At 37.8% G+C, this 19,969-nt stretch overlaps 1 protein-coding gene across 3 annotated transcripts in view; it reads right to left on the reverse strand.

The window, feature by feature from the left end:
• The window catches only part of INO80 (INO80 complex ATPase subunit), a 138,098-nt gene that overhangs the window by 71,530 nt on the left and 46,599 nt on the right, over positions 1-19,969 (reverse strand). For all 3 annotated transcript variants that reach the window (XM_045067904.1, XM_045067903.1, XM_045067902.1), the window contains exons 10-19: positions 18,637-18,832; positions 17,427-17,494; positions 15,916-16,125; positions 15,357-15,437; positions 14,446-14,541; positions 5,952-6,011; positions 5,386-5,528; positions 3,941-4,025; positions 2,832-2,949; positions 1,772-1,857 (exon numbers count right to left, since the gene is read on the reverse strand). In XM_045067904.1, the coding sequence (XP_044923839.1) occupies positions 1,772-1,857; positions 2,832-2,949; positions 3,941-4,025; positions 5,386-5,528; positions 5,952-6,011; positions 14,446-14,541; positions 15,357-15,437; positions 15,916-16,125; positions 17,427-17,494; positions 18,637-18,832 (1,143 nt within the window). The remainder of the gene's footprint in view (positions 1-1,771; positions 1,858-2,831; positions 2,950-3,940; positions 4,026-5,385; positions 5,529-5,951; positions 6,012-14,445; positions 14,542-15,356; positions 15,438-15,915; positions 16,126-17,426; positions 17,495-18,636; positions 18,833-19,969) is intronic.

The raw sequence follows: 19,969 nt of genomic DNA on the forward strand, positions 1-19,969 counted from the left end.
CACGATTTCTTAAAAATAAATAAAACAAAGGTACAAAGGTACGCCTCACTTTAAAGGTATCTATCTCCACCAAAATCTTTCAAAGAGAGTTACTAATTTCAAAATAATCTAACCTTTTGGCAGTGACAGAGGAGAACCACCTGATATTATCAAGAACCTTGAAGATGCCTTTTAGGTAGAAGGAAAATTGTGAAAAACAGGTGGAATCTATGGAAGATGGGGGAAAAACTCTGAAGGACTTGAACTGGCAGAGAAAGCAGAAGGAAAATATGGGGAGGATTCACAGGCATAAGAAAAAAAAATAAGTCTGGTAAGGATTCAAAAAAAGGTATCTATAAACCAAAAAAAAATTGTTTTAAGATTTTTTAAAAAAATTTTTATTTTTTAAAAAGATTTGATTTATTCATTTGACAGAGATCATAAGCAGGCAGAGAGGCAGGCGGAGAGAGAGAGGAAAGGAAGCAGGTTCCCTGATGAGCAGAGAGCCAGATTCAGGGCTTGATCCCAGGACCCTGAGATCATGACTTGAGCTGAAGGCAGAGGCTTTAACCCACTGAGCCACCCAGGTGCCCCTAAGATTTTATTTTTAAGTAACATACAGGCCAAATGTGGGGCTCAAACTCATAACCCCAAGATCAAGAGTTGCATACTCCATTGACTGAGCCAGCCAGGCACCCCAACAAACCAAAATTACTGGCTTAATATGAGGAAAAAATATTAAAACCCAAAGCACATTAAACTTCTAATTCTTAGTTTACAGAAATACAGGAGGCCATAGAACATGTTAGACAACACAATGATGCAATTAGCAAAATCCTACATGTGGGATACTCTATGGGACAAATTACTCAATTTCTTCAACAAGGGAAAAATGTAGGGAGGGACTAAAAGATTTATTAAGACACATATCACCCAGGGGCGCCTGGATGGCTGAGTGGGTTAAGCCTCTGCCTTCAGCTCAGGTCATGATCCCAGGGTCCTGGGATCGAGTACCTCGTCGTACCTCGTCGGGCTCTCTGCTCAGCGGGGAGCCTGCTTCCCTCTCTCTGCCTGCCTCTCTGCCTTCTTGTGATCTCTCTCTCTATCAAATAAATACATAAAATCTTAAAAAAAGAGAAAAAAGACACATATCATCCAAACACCAAGTGTGAATCTTGCTTGGATTATGATTTCAAAAATCTTTAGCAGAGAAAGAGTAGGGCAGTGAACAGAAGTTGGAAGGAGAGTGAGGGAAGAGAGAGAATCACACAAAGATAAATGAGGATAGCTGAGCAATGTCTCGATATGTTACAGTATAATGGAATTACTAGCTCCTTTAGCAGATGTGAAAATATATGGATACGTATTTTTAAAAAAGACTAAATCCTTTAAAAAAGACTAAATATTTTAGAGATACAGATGAAAATATTTGTAAATGAAATAAAAGACATCTGGGACTTCCTTCAGAATAATTTAGAGGGATGGGGATGGAAATGACTCAATCACTGCTGAAGCTGTACAGTGGTTTACAAGAGGGTTCATTATACTTTTTCCCTTACCTTTGTAATGCCTCAAATTAATGAAAAGTATAAAACAAAAAGAAGAAAAAATAGTATCTGCCTTGGTTGTTTGAGTCATTTTAAATCTTCTTTGATCCACTCAAGTTTATGGTTTTCTCTCAAACTAATCACCCTTCAAACTAAACCTTTATCAGGGAATTTTTTTTTGTCCTGGAACCCCACCCAAGGTAGAGCCCATGAAGGCTTAAACTAATGAATTACTATTTCCTTACCTTGTCAGACAATTCATTTTCTACATCTTTCTTGATTCTCCTCAGCATAAATGGCTTCAAGATCATATGTAATCGAGAGAGTTGATCTGAAATGCCAGGAGGCCCCCCCGACAAATAATACATTATATTGACTTAACACAAACAAAAGATATATCATGGTCATCTCTTACTAAATTGTTCTTACACCTTTTGGCTTGATGAACCTCTGAAAGAAGACTAAAACTTAAATCTTTTCCTCAAGTAGGTAACCAAGGAGTCTGAATTTTCACAGCACCCACCTATAGCCTATGGGGCAAAAGCATTTTTCTGTCACTTACTCAGACCAACAAGGACCACTTAATTTTTATTAGAATTTACAAGAGTGTTTTAGGATCATTTTATCAATAACAGAGTTCTCATATAGGTAAATGGACGCTATCTGGGCCTCCCAGTGTTCCTCCAAAATCATTTTTTCTAAGTATGTCAGCAAATTAACAAACTGTAGTATAAGAAATTAAGACTTTTCTAACAGTTGGTAGATGTCTGTTTGTATCAATGTAATAAACACCTCATAATGTTCTTAAAAGAGATGATTCAACAAGGTCAAAAATATTGGTAAATAAGGTTTAAAATATTCACAGTGGAACCAAATCCTAATATAGAAAGAAAATAACAAAAATGATCCCTCTAATATTTCTATTTTCATCACAGGATAAGGATAAAATCCTTAACTCATTCAATTAGGAATGAATGAATTAGGAATAAAATCCTGATATGAGTTTTTCAGAATCTACATGGAAAATGAGGATTTTATAAGCCAAAATGTGGTACTTTTTGAACTCTGCCCATTCTGCTTTGGTTAAATAGTAAACAGTACAGCAGTATCACCTGTATAAATCCTTTTGGCTCTTTTAAACACAAACAAAGCAAATAATTACTTTACAAGAGAACCTCTTCCCCCAGACAGCTCCAATCCTTCTATGAACACTGCAAAAAAAATTCTTTATATAGAAGAAAATATTCAATTATGTGTTGCCTACACTGATAAGTAGAAAGAAATAGAGTTCATAAAAGCACTCACTCTCATCAATGGCGGATTTGTTTTCAGCGTGGCTCTCAATGTCCTTGGAAAACCATTCATTAAATTCCTCATGTGAATCAAATAATGTTGGCATAATGAAATGTAGCAGAGCCCAGAGCTGGAAACAGAAGATATGTGAAATAACTGTAGGATAATAAAATGACAGTGTGTGAGGATATGGTGAGGGTCTGGAGAGAGTGAAAGTTGCGGGGTGGTATGTGTGTGTGTCTAGGAACAGGTATAAGTGTTGGCAAATGGGCTAAAAAGAATGAGTGTGTAAGCACATGCCTCATCAACAAACTCTTATTTTCTAAGATGTTATAGCAAAATGAGATTATTTTTCAAATAATTTCCAACTAAAAGTCTAAAAGTATAAGTCCTGCTCATATTTTGCAATGTGATAGTTTTAAAGATCTTATATACTGAAAAAAATCCATTTCACAACAGAATACAATCTGAAGTAGCATAACTTGCTAATTAATAATGACTCTTAATCGGAGGTTAATAAATTATGGCCTCTGGTACAAAGGCTGCTTTTGTACCAACTACTTTTATAAGGAAAGTTTTAGTGGGACATAGCTCCATCTATTCCTTCATGTACTGTCTATGGCTGCTTTCACATTACACTGGCAAGGCTGAGCAGCTGCAATGGCAACTATATGGCCTGTAAAGTCTAAATTATTTACTATCTGGGAAAAAAACTACTATCTGGCTCTTTACAGAAACTTTTCTGATCCTTGTTCTAGATGATAAATTATCTTTCTAAATAAGGAATTTTAGCTCCTCTCAGTGCCAAAGAATATTACCTTTTCGTTTTGTTATAAAAACATCTCTGTATTAGATAGGTAGCATTCCTAATGTGGCCACCAGTTATTCCATAAATACAAAGGAATACATTAATTATTTGCTTATGCCAGAGAATAAGAAAATAGGAATGATGCCCAAAAAACCCACTTAGGTCAATCTATGGTCAAATTCTTCCTTTTATGTGTGGATTATAATTTGTACAGAGAAGTGACGTTCCAGGTGGGCATGGGAAAGAATTCTATTCATGCTAGAACCATTCTATTTAATGCAGACATAAAACTGAAGGCTTTACTAATGCCTACCTCTGCCATGGTGTTCTGAATTGGGGTCCCAGTTAGCAAAAGCCGATTCCGACACTGGAACTGCAAGAGAATCTTCCAACGAACACTGTTCAGTAAAATGAATTACAAATTCCAAGTTAGAAGTAAATCTTTCTTCACCCTACTAAGGCCCTGTATTTCTAAAAACGCTTTCCAAAAAAATTCCAAACACTCAGAATCAAGTACTCCACTGTGTACACATTGAAAAATATTATTCAACAAAGCCAAGGATAGAAAATGACTCCTATATACTGAAACCATGGTATTAGGGTTTAGAAAAAATAGCCCTCAAATGGGCAGAGTACGATCTTTTCTGGCTTAACAAAGTGCTCTACTATCTTTGGTCAGTTTTGTTGACACTAGACTTTTAATTATAAGGTATTTATCTGCAGTAGAAAGCTTTACAATTATTAATCTCCGTGCTTCCAGTGTGAGTATAGAAAGATCAACGGAGAAAGGGAAAGGGTGTGAGAAGAAATGCAAAATGAGTATACTGCTCCCAGTAATAAATATGTCCTACCTCAAAAGGGTATAATATGAAGTAATGTCTGTTGGAGGATAGCAAGTACCAATTTGTCAGTTAAAATGGATCTCTAAGAATGTCATATGGGCTCACCAAGAGTTAACAGAAGTTCACTAAATGTCACATTTAACATCACTGAGCAACACTTTAAAGTCAGGCAATGACTTACTATTCAGTTTGTTACTGAAGGTAATAGAGTACTTTAAACATGTAACTTCCATGAAAAGATCTTGGGGCTCTAATAACCAATCAGGGACTAGAACAACCTGCACAGAACAAAGACAGAACCTACAATCTATATAATGTAATATTCTACTTCCTACTAAGACCTCCTGTTCAAAATAATCCCTGAATCAACAGACAGACAAAATGTCTGTCTTCTCCCACAAAAATGTTCCTGGAAGAACAAAATCTATTAAGATGCAATAAATACTGAGTAGAGAAACAGAAGTTAAGAAGAACCCTTGTGGGGCGCCTGGGTGGCTCAGTGGATTAAAGCCTCTGCCTTCGGCTCAGGTCATGATCCCAGGGTCCTGGGATTGAGCCCCACGTGGGGAATCTCTGCTCAGCAGGGAGCCTGCTTCCTCCTCTCTCTGCCTGCCTCTCTGCCTACTTGTGATCTCTGTCTGTCAAATAAATAAATAAAATCTTAAAAAAAAAAAAAAAAGAAGAACCCGTGTATTCTGAACATTAATATTTGTATTCCGTGTAAAATGCAAAAGGGAATTCTTGCCTTCTGGTCAGAGATGTGGCCTATGCAAAAACGGTATCATGCCATGTTCTGATCCCTCTCGGACCCTTACTCCCCTGTGTGTATATCGTTAAGGATATCGTAAGTCTGTATCCTCTCTCTCTGTACATCTATACTGTCTCAGTCTAGTTTGGTTTCTACTAATCATGTTACCTGGAGCTACTCTTGAGCGCCTGGGCCTCGTCCAATACCATGTACTGCCACTTGACACGCTGGAAATACTTCACATCTTGCACCACCAGCTGGTAGCTGGTGATGACCACATGGAAGGGGGCGTCCTGAGTGTAGAGCGTCTTCTGTAAATATAAGAAGGGAAGAATGAAAATAGATACCTAATCAACTCACAAGATAATGAGGAATGGATTTTATTTTCTAAGGCTAAGTTGTTTAACAAACTCCTACTAAAGATGTGCTGCTTCTGTGTGGTAGATGTGCAATGAATTAAACCGTAACTTTTTAAAGTACTCACCTTAATTAGAGATCATGTTAAACACTGGTCTTCAACTTATTTAAGAATTCTTACTCAATTCTGGACTTAAGTCCAGGTGATTGTCTATAATGGGAAAAGTGTTATAGAAGAAAAAGTGCACTTGCCTAGTGTCTAGAAACATATATAAGATTTTATGCACAAGAAGTTACTCAAATAAAATGGAGAAATGATTACATATGTATGTGTATGTACATGGGCACATGTGTATATGCAGTAAGCTGAAAGTTACCTGACTCCAGAATCTCCTGATAACTTTTCTATCATGAGGATTTCCCCAATATGGTAGCACCTGGAAAAAGGACCATTATGTAGATTATTTCCTATTTATAATCTTAAAAGTATCATCATAAATGTTATTCAGAATGATTTTAAAAGAACCAAAAGAATGAATATACTGCCATTAGTACTCTTCTTGAGGACTGAATTAAAATATACAAAACATTCATGAAAGGGCATCAGAAAACTATGGCTGTAGAAGAGAATTACAGAATCAAGATCCAGAAAAGAAAGTCCATCCAGAAAGTAAAGTCCGACACCTGGTACGTATCTTTCCTAATGATGTTGATCTTTTCCAAAAGTTCTAGTTGAGAAACCAAGAAATTGAAGAGGTGGTTTTTTTAAAGAGACGCAGGGCCTACAGAACAAAAACTGGAATTCAAGGAGAAAAGATTATCAGATCCACCCACCTTCCTGGCCTTAAGACGGGAATCACAGGATACATATCCATGGGCAGTAAAGGTCAACTACACGTAGATGTGCCTTAACAAGTACAGAAAGCTAGCTTTCAATCATCTCAATTCCTGACAAGATTAAGGTGGGGACTTTGGATTATTAGTGCCCTCACTCCCAACCGGGCCCCACCAAATTACTAGAGGCCAAAAACCAAAACAACGAAACAAATACCACCAGCCCAGAACACATATAAATCCCCTCTGGAAGAAGAAGAAAACAGACCCCCCAAATTATCTCTAGAATTTTTCCTACATAATGTCTGGCATACAATAAAAACACAAACAAAACCAACAAAAAAGTCCCAGACATATGGAAAAACTAGACCCCGTAACTGAAAACATGAAAAACAGATACAGGAAATAAACCCAGAGGAGACCCAGGTGATGGAAATATCAGAAACAGACTTTTTTAAAAGATGCTAATTAGTTCCTGGAATTAAAAGATAAGCTTGGGAAATTCAGTGGTGTTCTAGAAACTATAAAGTACCAAAGGGAGTTTTTTTAGATCTGAAAAATAAAATAACTAAAACTGAAAATTCACTCATGGGTGTTAATGACAGATTAGATGGAGTATAGAGAAAATTAGTAAAACAGATGATAGGTCAGAGGGAAATATTTAGGCTAAAGCATGGTGAAACAAAAGAATGCAAAATTCAAAACTTTTTCTGTGACATCTTTAGGTGCGCTTTTCTTTCAAGGTGCTTCTTAGGTCTATAGCCTGATGTTTTTTGTTGCTCTGAAAAATCTCAGTCACAGTGAAGTATAAATACACAGGAAGAAATGAAGATCAATTAAAACAGTGAATAGGTAATATGAATACATTTAAATGAATTTAAAATATATAGATAATAATAAAATGCTTTGTGGGGTTTGAAAGAGAAAATATATACAAAACAGCATGTCTCTCTCTCAAATAAATAAAATCTCTAAAACAATAACAACAACAGCATGTGAGTCTACAGAAGAGGAATGTAGTTAAAATATATACTAAAAGCCCCAGGCACATGGGTGGCTCAGTTGGTTAAGAGTCCAACTCTGATTTCAACACAAGTCATGATCTCAGGGTTGTGGAGCCTGCTTTAGGATTCTCTCTCTCTCTCCCTCCACCCCATCCCGCTCAAGGCTCTCTCACACTCTCTTTAAGAAAAAAAAAAAAGTATACTAAAGCCCTTGTACTGTCTGGAAAGCAGTAACAGTATTAATTTCTGTTACTTTTAAAAAAGTCAAGGATGCATGTTTCCTTGACTCTTGGATATTCTCCTGGGTATCTACTAAAGAATAAAATGAATGTATAAGTAGCAAGCTAAGAAGGAAAGAAAGAGTAGTAAACTCTAACCAATCCAAAGGACACCAGATGGGGCGCCTGGGTGGCTCAGTGGGTTAAGCCGCTGCCTTCGGCTCAGGTCATGATCTCAGGGTCCTGGGATCGAGTCCCGCATTGGGCTCTCTGCTCAGCAGGGAGCCCGCTTCCCTCTCTCTCTCTCTCTCTGCCTGCCTCTCCATCTACTTGTGATTTCTCTCTGTCAAATAAATAAATAAAATCTTTAAAAAAAAAAAAAAAAAAAAAACAAAGGACACCAGAAAGGAGAAAAGGAAAGTTATAGAAGTAGAAGGAAAGAAGTAGAAAGCAAACAGCAAGGCAGATTTAAATTCATGTATCAACAACTAGATTAAAACTCCCCATAAATATAAACAAAAGGCAAGAAAAAACCTTAACTGTAAACAGAATGGTTAAACAAAAAAGAGAGAAAAAGATACCACATAAAGACCAAAGAAAGCTCATCTATTTAATGCCAGAGATAACGGGCAAGAGGCAAAGGGAAAAAGTCTTAACAAGAGAAATTTCATAATAATAAAAGGTTTGATTTATCAGGAAGAGAAAAATAATTGCAAATTTGTATATAACTCACAGCCTCAAAATGTAAAGCAAATGGACAGAAGAAACAGAAATAGGTAAGTCCTTAATTGTAGTAATTTAAAAATTTTTTTTACTTATTTATTTGAAAGAGAGACAAAGAGTACATAAGCAGGGAGAGGGACAAGCAAACTGAGATCATGACCCCAGCTAAAATCAGATGTGTAACAGACTGAGCCACCCAGACATTCCTGTAGTAAATTTTAACATACTTCTTTCAATTAGTATTTCGATAGGAAGACAAAAATACCAGTCAAGATAGAGAGGAGCAGAAATACACCTGACCTAACCAACGCATATACAACGCTACCCTCAACAACTGCATAATACCTACTCTCTGCAGACACAAGACATTTAGAAACACTGACCATATATATGGTGGACCATAAAAGAAAAGTTCAAAAATTTCAAAGGATTAAAACCATAAAAAGCCTATTTACCTATCACAGTAGATTTAAGCCGTAACAAGATACCTAGAAAATCTTCCTTTGTTTCAAAATTAAGAACCACATTTACTTACTTAAAGTAGACCCTACACCCAATATGGGGCTTGAACTCACAGCCTTGAGATCAAGAGTCATACAGTCTACTCACTGAGCCAGATAAGTGCCTCAAGAACCACATTTTTTTTTTTTGAAGATTCTATTTATTTACTTGACAGAGTGTGCACGCACACTAGCAAGCGGAGTGGCAGGCAGAGGGAAAAGCAGGGAGCTGAGCAGGGAGACTAATGGGCTTGATCCCAGGATCCCAGGACCATGATCTGAGCCAACGGCAGATGTTTAACCAACTGAGCCACCTGGGCACCCCAAGAATCACTCTTAAATAAGCCTTGACTTATTTAATCAAACAGGAACTTGAAATAGAAGCCAGAAATTATTTTAAATTAAAGATTCAGGGTGCCTGGGTGGCTCAGTGGGTTAAAACCTCTGCCTTCAGCTCAGGTCATTATCCCAGGGTCCTGGGATCGAGCCAAGCATCGGGCTCTCTGCTTGGCAGGAAGCCTGCTTCCCTTCCTCTCTCTCTGCCTGCCTCTCTGCCTACTTGTGATCTGTCTGTCAAATAATGCAAGTGTGGCCCATCAAACCGTTGGACGGCTATAGTCATGCATAGAAAGCAATTAAGACCCCTAAAAACTCTTACTAGAAAAAGCTGAAAATCAATAATCTAAGCTCCATCCTGAGATGTTAGAGAAAGAAAAAGTGCACAAGAAAGTAGACAATAATAATAAAAGAACAGAAATGAATAAAATAGAAAACACACAAAATAGCGAATTTCAGGAATGAAAACAGAACATTAACTATAGAAAAAATATAAACCAAATATATTACTCTTAGGGAAAAAGAGGAAGTCAGAGACATCGGTCATACTAGAATCATAAAACAAATGTTACTCAGATATCTGCCAAATAAAATGAACTTTCAGATGTTATCTTCACAGACCCAAGTATCTTTTGAATGCAAACTAAACTAACTATATGAATCTGAGCAGTCTGCATTTAATCATGCTGGCAGAGAAGCGAACAGATTTCTGACAATCTAAAGAAGTAATGGCAATAGAAACAATGAATCAATAGAGCAGAGGTCAACAAACCTTTTCAGTAAACAGGCAAATGATAACCATTTTCAGCTTTGCAGGCAATATGATCTCTGTCACAACTACTCAACTCTGCTGTTGTAGCAAGAACACAAGCACAAATAACAAACAGGAGAGCGTGGTTGTGTTTCAACATATAGGTATTTAAATTTCATATACCATTTGTTATGAAATATTATTCTTTTTAAATCAACAGTTTAAAAACACGAAAACTATTTTTAGTTTGCAAGCTGGACCAAAAAAACAGGTGGCAGATTCCTCAATAAGTTAAATACAAAATGACTTAGCAATTCCACTCTAAAGTATACATGAAAAGAAATGAAAACAGGACACAGGACAGGTGTTCAAATGACAACTTGTACATGAATGTTCGTAACAGTACTACTAACAAGAGCCAAAAGGTGGAAACAACCCAAATACCCCTGAGAGATAAATGGATAAACAAAATATAGAATGTCTAGATAATGAAAATATTGTCATAAAAAGAAATAACATGTTGCAACATGAAAATATTATACTATATGAAAAGAAGCCAGATATAAAAAGCAACCTATTATACAATTCCAGTTAGATGAAATATCCAGAATAAGCAAATCCAGAGAAGCAGTCTTGTGGTAGCCAGGGGCTGGAGGGAAAGGGGAATGGGGAGTGACTGCTTAATGGGGAAGAGGTTTCTGTTTAGGATGATGAAAAAATTCTACAACCAGAAAGTATTGATCACTGCACCACACTGTAAAAGTTGTTAAACTGTACACTTTAAATTGTTACATTTTAAACATTCCATGTATGTCTGTGGGTTGTTTTGTTTCTTTTTGTTTTTTGTTTTCAAGTAATCTCTGCACCCAATGTGGGGCTCAAACTCAAGACCCTGAAATCTAGTTGGATGCTCTACTGACTGAGCCATCCAGGTGCCCTTCCTCTGTATGTGTATTTTATCACAATAAAAAACAAAACAAAACAACTAGGACAAATGAAAGTGTCAACTGGAATAGGACCACATCCTATTCCATGGCCATATTTTACTGACCCCTAGAATATCCAAAGGAAGCTCAACATGCAAATGAGCACTCAGTTCCGGGCACGGGCACAAAATCAAAGGAGAGGTATCAATGACTCAAGCAGTAATGCACTGCCATCTAATGGTCAGTGCAGTTATTACTGAAAACATAACTTGCTTTTGTTTTTTTTGTTTTTTAAAGACTTTATTTGACAGAGAGAGAGATCATAAGCAGGCAGAGAGTCAGGCAGAGAGAGAGAGAGAAGCAGGCTCCCCGCTGAGCAAAGAGCCCGATGTGCGGCTCGATCCCAGGACACTGAGATCATGACCTGAGCAGAAGGCAGCGGCCCAATCCACTGAGCCACCCAGGCCCCCCCCACTTTTTAAAAGATTTTATTTACTTGACAGACAGAGATCACAAGTAGGCAGAGAGGCAGGCAGAGAGAGAGGGAAGGAAGCAGGCTCCCTGCAGAGCAGAGAGCCCGACGTGGGGCTCGATCCCAGGACCCTGGGATCATGACCTGAGCCAAACGCAGAGGCTTTAACCCACTGAGCCACCCAGGCGCCCCCACAACTTGTTTGCTGGAAAATTTTAAGACTTAATTTTTCAACTTCCTGATTGTTTAACATGTGCTGGAAAAGAAAATGAATGAATGAATGAAATAAAATGAATAAATGCAGAAAAAATATGACAGCTCCATATACCAAATGGCAAACTCTAGAGAAAATACTCAACAAATTGCCTTAGAATCTCATCTTAAAAATTTAAAAATGTCAGCAAAGTTAAAAGCTATATACCTAATGTGCCTTGTAAACAGTTTTTAAATCTACAATTAAGTCACAAAAATGGGGCCATAGCCACAAAGGTATCCCTAAGTGGAATATCTCAGATGTGTCCTTATTCCTTAAAAAACATAAGCGAGAAAACATCTGACTCCCCACCTCCACCCTATCCTGTACCCTTTAAACTGCATGGAACCTATGTATTAAGGAGACCCCAAATCAGGGAGACCCTAATAGTAACTCTTGATAAAGAATCTCCAGGGGCGCCTGGGTGGCTCAGTGGGTTAAGCTGCTGCCTTCGGCTCAGGTCATGATCTCAGGGTCCTGGGATCGAGTCCTGCATCGGGCTCTCTGCTCAGCAGGGAGCCTGCTTCCCTCTCTTTCTCTCTGCCTGCCTCTCCATCTACTTGTGATTTCTCTCTGTCAAATAAATAAATAAAATCTTTAAAAAAAAAAAAAAAGAATCTCCATAAAATCTTCCTCTCTGTGCAGTTTTATCATCATTACTTTGGGGACAGAACTCACATTTAACTGATTTTACCATTTTTACTTGCAAGCAACATAATAAATCATACCCATTCTTTCTTATATCTCAATAACTTTCCACAATTAAACCCTGTTTAATAAATCTTTTCCACATCTTACACAATTTAGTGCAACATACTTGCCTTCTGACCTCAATCTCACTTCTTTTCCTCTGAATTAGTTAAAATCAACTTTATTATCTACCTTAGACATTATAATCTCGACTAGGACTAAAGATCTGACTTTAGAATATCAAGAAAATGAATTATTTATGAAAATATGGGGGGGGGAGGCAAAGCCGTAATTTACAGGATATGTGCCCTGATGATATGATTTGCCAAAATATCTTTTAAAATAATAAGGTGGATACTTTCTACTATGGCACTTTGACCAAGAGTATCAATCCATGGGGCTAATGCAGCAAATCACTCAAACTGGACTTTGGTTTTCTCACTTATGAAACAAAAGGATGTAATATGCTTATTATTGTTACTGTAACAATTTTTTTTTTTTAAAGATTTTATTTATTTTTTTGACAGACAGAGATCGCAAGTAGGCAGACAGGCAGAGAGGGGGGGGGAGCAGACTCCCTGTTAAGCAGAGTGCCCGATGCAGGGCTCGATCCCAGGATCCTGAGATCATGACCTGAGCCAAAGGCAAAGGCTTAACTCACTGAGCCACCCAGGTGCCCCAGTAACTTTTTTTTTTAAAGATTTTATTTTTTTATTTTTTATTTTTATTTTTTTAAATTTTTTTTTTAAAGATTTTATTTATTTATTTGACAGACAGAGATCACAAGTAGGCAGAGAGGCAGGCAGAGAGAGAGAGAGGGAGGGAAGCAGGCTTCCTGCGGAGCAGAGAGCCCGATGCGGGGCTCGATCCCAGGACCCTGAGATCATGACCTGAGCCGAAGGCAGCAGCGCAAACCACTGAACCACCCAGGCGCTTTTTAAAAGATTTTATGTATTTATTTGAGAGCGAGAGAGAACACAAACAGTGGCAGCAGCAGAGGGAGATGGAAAAGGATCCCCATTAAGTGGGGAGCCTGATGCGGGGCTCAATCCCAGACCTCAGGATCATGATCTGAGGTGAAGGCAGACACTTAGCCAACTGAGCCAGCCAGGCACCTCAGTAACTTTTTCTTTCTAAAGGTATTATTTATTTTATTATTACTTTTTTAAAATAAAGATTTATTTATCTATTTATTTATTTATTTATTTGACAGACAGAGAGCACAAGCAGGCAGAGAGAGAGGAGGAAGCAGGCTCCCTGCTGAGCAGAGAGCCCGATGCGGGGCTTGATCCCAGGACTCTGTATCATGACCTGAGCTGAAGGCAGAGGCTTTAACCCGCTGAGCCACCCAGGCGCCCCAGTATTATTTATTTTATTTTATTTTATTTTATTTTATTTTATTTATTTATTTATTTATTAAAAAGATTTTATTTATTTATTTGACAGAGAGAGATCACAAATAGGCAAAGAGGCAGGCAGAGAGAGAGAGGAGGAAGCAGGCTCCCTGCTGAGCAGAGAGCCCGATGCGGGACTCGATCCCAGGACCCTGAGATCACGACCCGAGCGGAAGGCAGCGGCTTAACCCACTGAGCCACCCAGGCGCCCTATTTTATTTTATTTTTAAAGATTTTATTTATTTATTTGACAGAGAGAGACCACAAGTAGGCAGAGAGGCAGGCACAGAGAGAGGAGGAAGCAGGCTCCACGCAGAGCAGAGATCCCAATGTGGGGCTCTATCCCAGGACCCTGAGATCATGACCTGAGCCAAAGGCAGAGGCTTTAACCCACTGAGCCACCCAGGCGCCCCAGTATTATTTATTTTAGAGAGAGAGCACGCACATGCACGAGAGAGACAGAGAGAGTGTGAGTGTGTGGAGGAGAGGGGTAAAGGGAGAGGGAGAATCTTAAGCACACTGTCGCTTAGCATGAAGCCTAGGACCCTAAGATTATGACCTGAGCTGAAATCAAGAGCTGGACACCTAACTAACTGACCCACCCCACTAATCAGAAAGTTTTAAAGAGAATGTATCTAAAGTATTTTAGAAAAAGTGCAAGAAATTAAAAACTCTTAGAGCAATTAAATAACACAGCAAAAAAAAAAAAAAAAAAAGTCAGAAAGTTTATTTTAGAGAGCGATAGAAATTTTTGTTGGATCGATTTTTACCTTAAATTTAGGAACAAATCTAGTAAACTCCTGGTGCCAATTGTTAAGTGTAGAAGCAGGTGAAATTATTAAGAAAGGTCCCCAGATATTCTCTCTCTGAAAGACAAAAATTGGGTCAGCTAACTGCAGGAAAACTGGAGATATTTAGTTCAAAATTATAATCAGTGACAAGAGCAGTTTAAGAATGATACACTGTAACAAGAGAAATGGTGCCTAGTTCCCACATCTGCATTCTCAGCAATAATATCCTATGTTAATAACAACACAGGCAAGGAATTGGCTCAGAAAAACTTTGAGAAAAAGTACCAAGCATTACTCCCACCCCAACCACTTATAGGTCCTAATTTCTATCATTCACAATGCACTTATCATACCCTGACTTGTTTGTATTGCTTCCCTTATACGAGACACTCCTACCAATTTTACTATTACTGGAACTTTGCTTTTTTCAAAATACTTCTACATACATTTTTTCATTTAATTCTCAGAGAATTCCTATAAAGTAGGTATTATCCCCACTCTGCAGAAGTAGAAACTAAACCTCAGAGAATTAAAGTGAAGTCAGAGCAAAACAGACCAGATAAAGTGCCCAAGTTTATACTGTTTATAGTCAATATGAGTTCAAATGTGAACCTGGGTCTTCTGGTCCAAATAACTACAATGTCTATGTCACTATATGAATGGCTCCGGGCAGGGGACGGAGGGCAATATGTCAAACCATACATTCTCAGTAAATATTTTAGTCTTGAAAACCAAAATGCTTCACCACACTGTGTCACCTTGAGATGACTTTGAAGGCAAGGAATTAGGTCCTACTGTCCTCAGATGCTACAAAGTGTGGCACAGTGCTTGATAATGGCTGATTCTCACCCCAAAATCTAGAGTGGGGAAGACAGACTGCATCTACCCACCTCAGCTAGATGGGCCAGGAGGGCAATACTCTGCACTGTTTTACCAAGGCCCATTTCATCTGCAAGAATGCCATTAATGCCCTGGGGGGAAAAAAAAACAGTCAATAACCTCTCATATTCCATCACACAGAATTCAACCTACTGTCCCAAAGAACTAATCAAATTATCAGACTTAACTTAGACAAAGGTGACTAAAAATACCATTTCAGCACTATTACCCACAGCTGTAATGATTCCTTTTGCCAACTCCACAGCTACAACTAAGAATCATGGTATCTGAGGTGAAGATGCCAAATCCAGTTATTCAGCTAATTTAATCCAGGCCAAAAAACAATCAGGTTTACCAAGACCTAAGACAAACATGATACAAATATCCTCCCAATAAAATTTCAGGTTAAAAATTTAAAGACATCTTTCTGACTCTTGTCAGAGGATAAAACTTTTCAAAGGGAAGAAATTTAAAACTTTGTCTTGTGCTCATCTCACAATACACAGAACCAATGACTTTAGGAAAACATGTGACGAAAGAGAGTGGGTATGTCATAGTTCTAAAATTCACCTGTTCGTAGAGATTTGCCAACCAATTCATGCCTTTCAGCTGATAGCCTTTTAATTTGCCATTAAAAATTGTAGGCTGTGGAATATCTTCCCCAGCCCGGATAGATGGGTTTGCCAGGCTGTAACTCTCCCCAAACCCAGTGCCAGACTTGTTTGCTGCCCGAAGGGCAGCTGCTCGACTTTCTTTCGCATCTTCATCAAATGACCTTGTCTAGAAAGTAAGAGCACATTTGAAGAAACATATGAGGGAAAAAATGAAATTCAAATAAAGTTCATAATGATAATATATCTACTTTGTGATAACTGGAACAAAAGTTCTGATATTATTTAATATATTATATATAAAGCACAATATGCGAGGGGCACCTAGATTATTAATTCTTTTTAAAAATTCTTTTAATAGTTATTTATTTATTTACTTATTTGAGAGAGAGAAAGAGAGAGAGCATGTGCACACGTGCGCTTATGAGAGGGGAGAAGGTCAGAGGGAGAAGCAGACTCCCTGAGGAGCTGGGAGCCCGATGCGGGATTCGATCCAGGATCATGACCTCAGCTGAAGGCAGTGGTTTTACCAACTGAGCCACCCAGGTGCCCTCTTTTTTAATTCTTAGATAATTCTATAAAAAGTGAAGTAGTTGCCTTCAGCTCAGGTCATGATCTTAGGGTCCTGGGATAGAACCCTACCCTGGGCTCCCTGCTCAGCGGGGAGTCGGCTCCTCCCTCTTCCCCTCTCCCGGCCATGTTCTCTCTCTCTCTCTCTCAAAACAACAACAAAACAAAGAAAACCCCACAATATATTAAATATTACTAATATTTTTACTAATTTACTAATATAAATTATTTTAACAATCACATAAGAATATGTTTTGGATGAGCAGACGTATTACATGACCATAAACCGTATTACAGGACTACTTGCTCCATCAAGGCATGTGTTGAAATTTGTTTAGCTGGGTGTGGTGTAAAGAAAGTCAAGTTTATCCTGACTTGGAAGCTCTTACATGGGGATCCTATGCAGTATATTATTTACTTTCTTTACTTAAATTTAATCTAACTGCAGTTTCCTTCTGATTTCATGAAATATCACTACTTCAAGAATTAGCCACTTATTACTAAGGTGAAATAAAGTCCTAACTTAGCAATATTCTTATATCGATGATATAGCTCTCTTAATAAGCACCAATGTCATTTATACCACTAAATAACCATGATGTGCTTCACACTACATTACCCATGATTACTCAAGATGACCAAAAAAATAGGTAACTGTCCAAGCTTCAGTCAACAGACTCCTAAGGCTTAGAAAAGTGAATGCTCATTCTCCACCCTTCCTCAATTATTCCTACTGCTCTAAATAGAGACACAGCCTCTACCCAACACACTCACATATATACACAACTGCCAATGCTTTTAATTGAAACTATGAGTAAGTCTAAAGGAAGACCACTCAAGTGAAAGATTGTAGGTTATTTCCGGAGCCCCTTACAGTTTCTTTTCATTTTTAAGACTTACCCGAGCTTGATGAATATGATAAGCGTTTTCAGCATTCTTCAGGGCCTGGGCTTTGAAATGGTTACTATCTGAAAAGGAAAACTTAGAGATTATCATACGTCATTACTGATCTCCTTCAAAGATGCAACTCATACCAACACTGTCAATCCCTAACTCCCCCAATTTACTCATCCCTAAGAGTGAGAGAGTAGAAAGGTTCAAATTACATGACAGAGGTAAGGACTTAGGAGTGATTATGAAGGCAGAGGGCTGACATGGTCTCCAGTTGCCAAAGCCAGCTCACAGAAACCAACAGGCGACTGAGCTCATCTCCCAATCCTGAGTTTCTTACACAAAACAAAGAAAAGCAAAACAACAGGGACTCAAAATTGTGACAGATTTTTGCTGGGTGAAACTATTCCCAAAGAAGAAATCCAGATATGTATGAACCCCAAGGTCCTTGCAAGCACACTTATTCTTTTTATTCTGAGCTCAATGTCATCTTGATCACTATTCTCTATGAAATTCCCCTCAAATTTCACCCCAATCCACCCTTCCACTTCTTTTTGTCACCAAAAGACCACAACTGAGGGGTGACTGGGTGGCTCAGTTGGTTAAGCATCTGTCTTTGGCTCAGATCATGATCTCAGGGTCCTGGGATTGAGGCCCACACTGGGTTCCCTACTTGTAGGAAGCCTGCTTTTCCCTCTCCTCCCCACTTGTGCTTTCTCTCGTTCTCTCTCTCAATAAATAAAATCTTAAAAATACCACAACTGCACAGTCTTTTTCTTATGGTGGACTTGCATCACTAAGAATCTTAGTATGTGACAGATAGTTTGCTCTGCTGAGACATGTTCACTGAATTCTTCTGGTAAAATACCCTCCATTCTACTAACAAATCAAAACATATAAAATATTCCCAAACTTATAAGATCATATAAACATACACTTTCCTTTTCAAATTCTTTAATAAAAGTTATTTTGTATGTTTGTTTTATTCATACTTTCCCTACTCCATGCAAAAAATTCTCTTTTACTAATCATTACCTACCAATCAATATAAAATGTACAAGAACTAATCAGGTGTATAACCTTAGGTATAAAAAAATGGAGGGTACCCACTTCCTCTACTTCTTTTTATTCTGAGCTCAATGTCATCTTGATCACTATTCTCTATGAAATTCCCCTCAAATTTCACCCCGATCCACTCACCAAACGCTTCAGGACTCACCATAATCCTCCTGTGTGATATTAACTACCACCCCTCCACCAATGTCAATTTGTCTTTGGGTAGAACTGTCTTCCAGTTTCCTTAGGATTTCTTCCTGAATTCCATCATGACCCATGTCTCGTTTGCGACTCATGAAATGGGCATACAATTCTGTCTGGGTGATTAGGAAGTTCAGTTTTCGCTGTTGCCTCTTGGCCTAAAGGAGAACAAAGTTATTTTCACTAAAAGACTAAAATCATCAATCATATACAAAGGTGATCAACAGAATTCACCAAATCTATATATAGTTTACATATAATTCTTTTACAAATTCTTCTACCTTAGAAAGGTAGTTAACTGCTAGTGCATAATTTTATTATAATCCAAGTCAGTGGTACTAAAAGCAAAGAACAACCTTTAGTTATATCTAACAATAACATGGGTTTTGCTCTTATTTACAATCTGAAGTCTTCTCTTCATTAGGCTTCTGTCTAAAATGCTTATTTCTTTACTGTATTACTTTCCTAGAGTGGCACTGAGACACCAACTAAACTCAACCAATGCATTTTTACTCCACAACCTGGATGTAGATACATGTGTTTAGTTTTAATATCTTAAAAATGTAAACATGTGAAAAAATCTTCATCACTCAAAATCAAAATAAGTGACTAGAAGGTATGAATTTTTCGGGAAGTCAATTCAGGAGAAGCCAATCAAAGGAAGAAAACGCTCTGAAAACAGAATATATTTATCTGTGATAATATGAATAGAGATCAAACACACACACACACACACACACACACACACACAGAGTCACTGCTTTACATTAACTATTTTTATAAAATTCATATGAGGTACAGCGGACTTATCCTTGATCCATTACCTTCCCCAAAATGAAAAACAAAAACACAACAAGGAAAGTTAATCAAGAAAGGAGACCAGTCCTAAAGTATGCTACATAAAACTATGCTCTCTCTTTTTAAGATTTTACAGTACTTGAGCCAGATTCAAACGAGTAGGAAATCTGAAAGACAGTTTAACAGAAAACGGAGTTATTTTCATAATGGATACAGGTGTTTATGTTTAGTGTGTTAGCAAAGCTAACATTCTATCAAGGAAACCTCTCTAAATTAAAACAAGCATTATCTCCTTTAACCTTAAAAAAATCAACTACTATGCGTTCAAATGAACACAGTGAACTAAAAGAAAAACAAAGTTTCAACACGCTGGAGAAAGACATGAAGGAAACTCATCCGTTAACTATCAACAAAACTGAGAGAATGTCTCACAAACCTAGACTAGAAGTCTGGCTGCTTGTAAAACTTCAGGATCTGTGACCAACTCTCAAATGCCT

Source organism: Mustela putorius, unplaced genomic scaffold (assembly GCF_011764305.1).
Source record: "Mustela putorius furo isolate JIRA1106 unplaced genomic scaffold, ASM1176430v1.1 tig00003898_pilon_pilon_pilon, whole genome shotgun sequence".
Classification (NCBI taxonomy): Eukaryota; Metazoa; Chordata; class Mammalia; order Carnivora; family Mustelidae; genus Mustela; species Mustela putorius.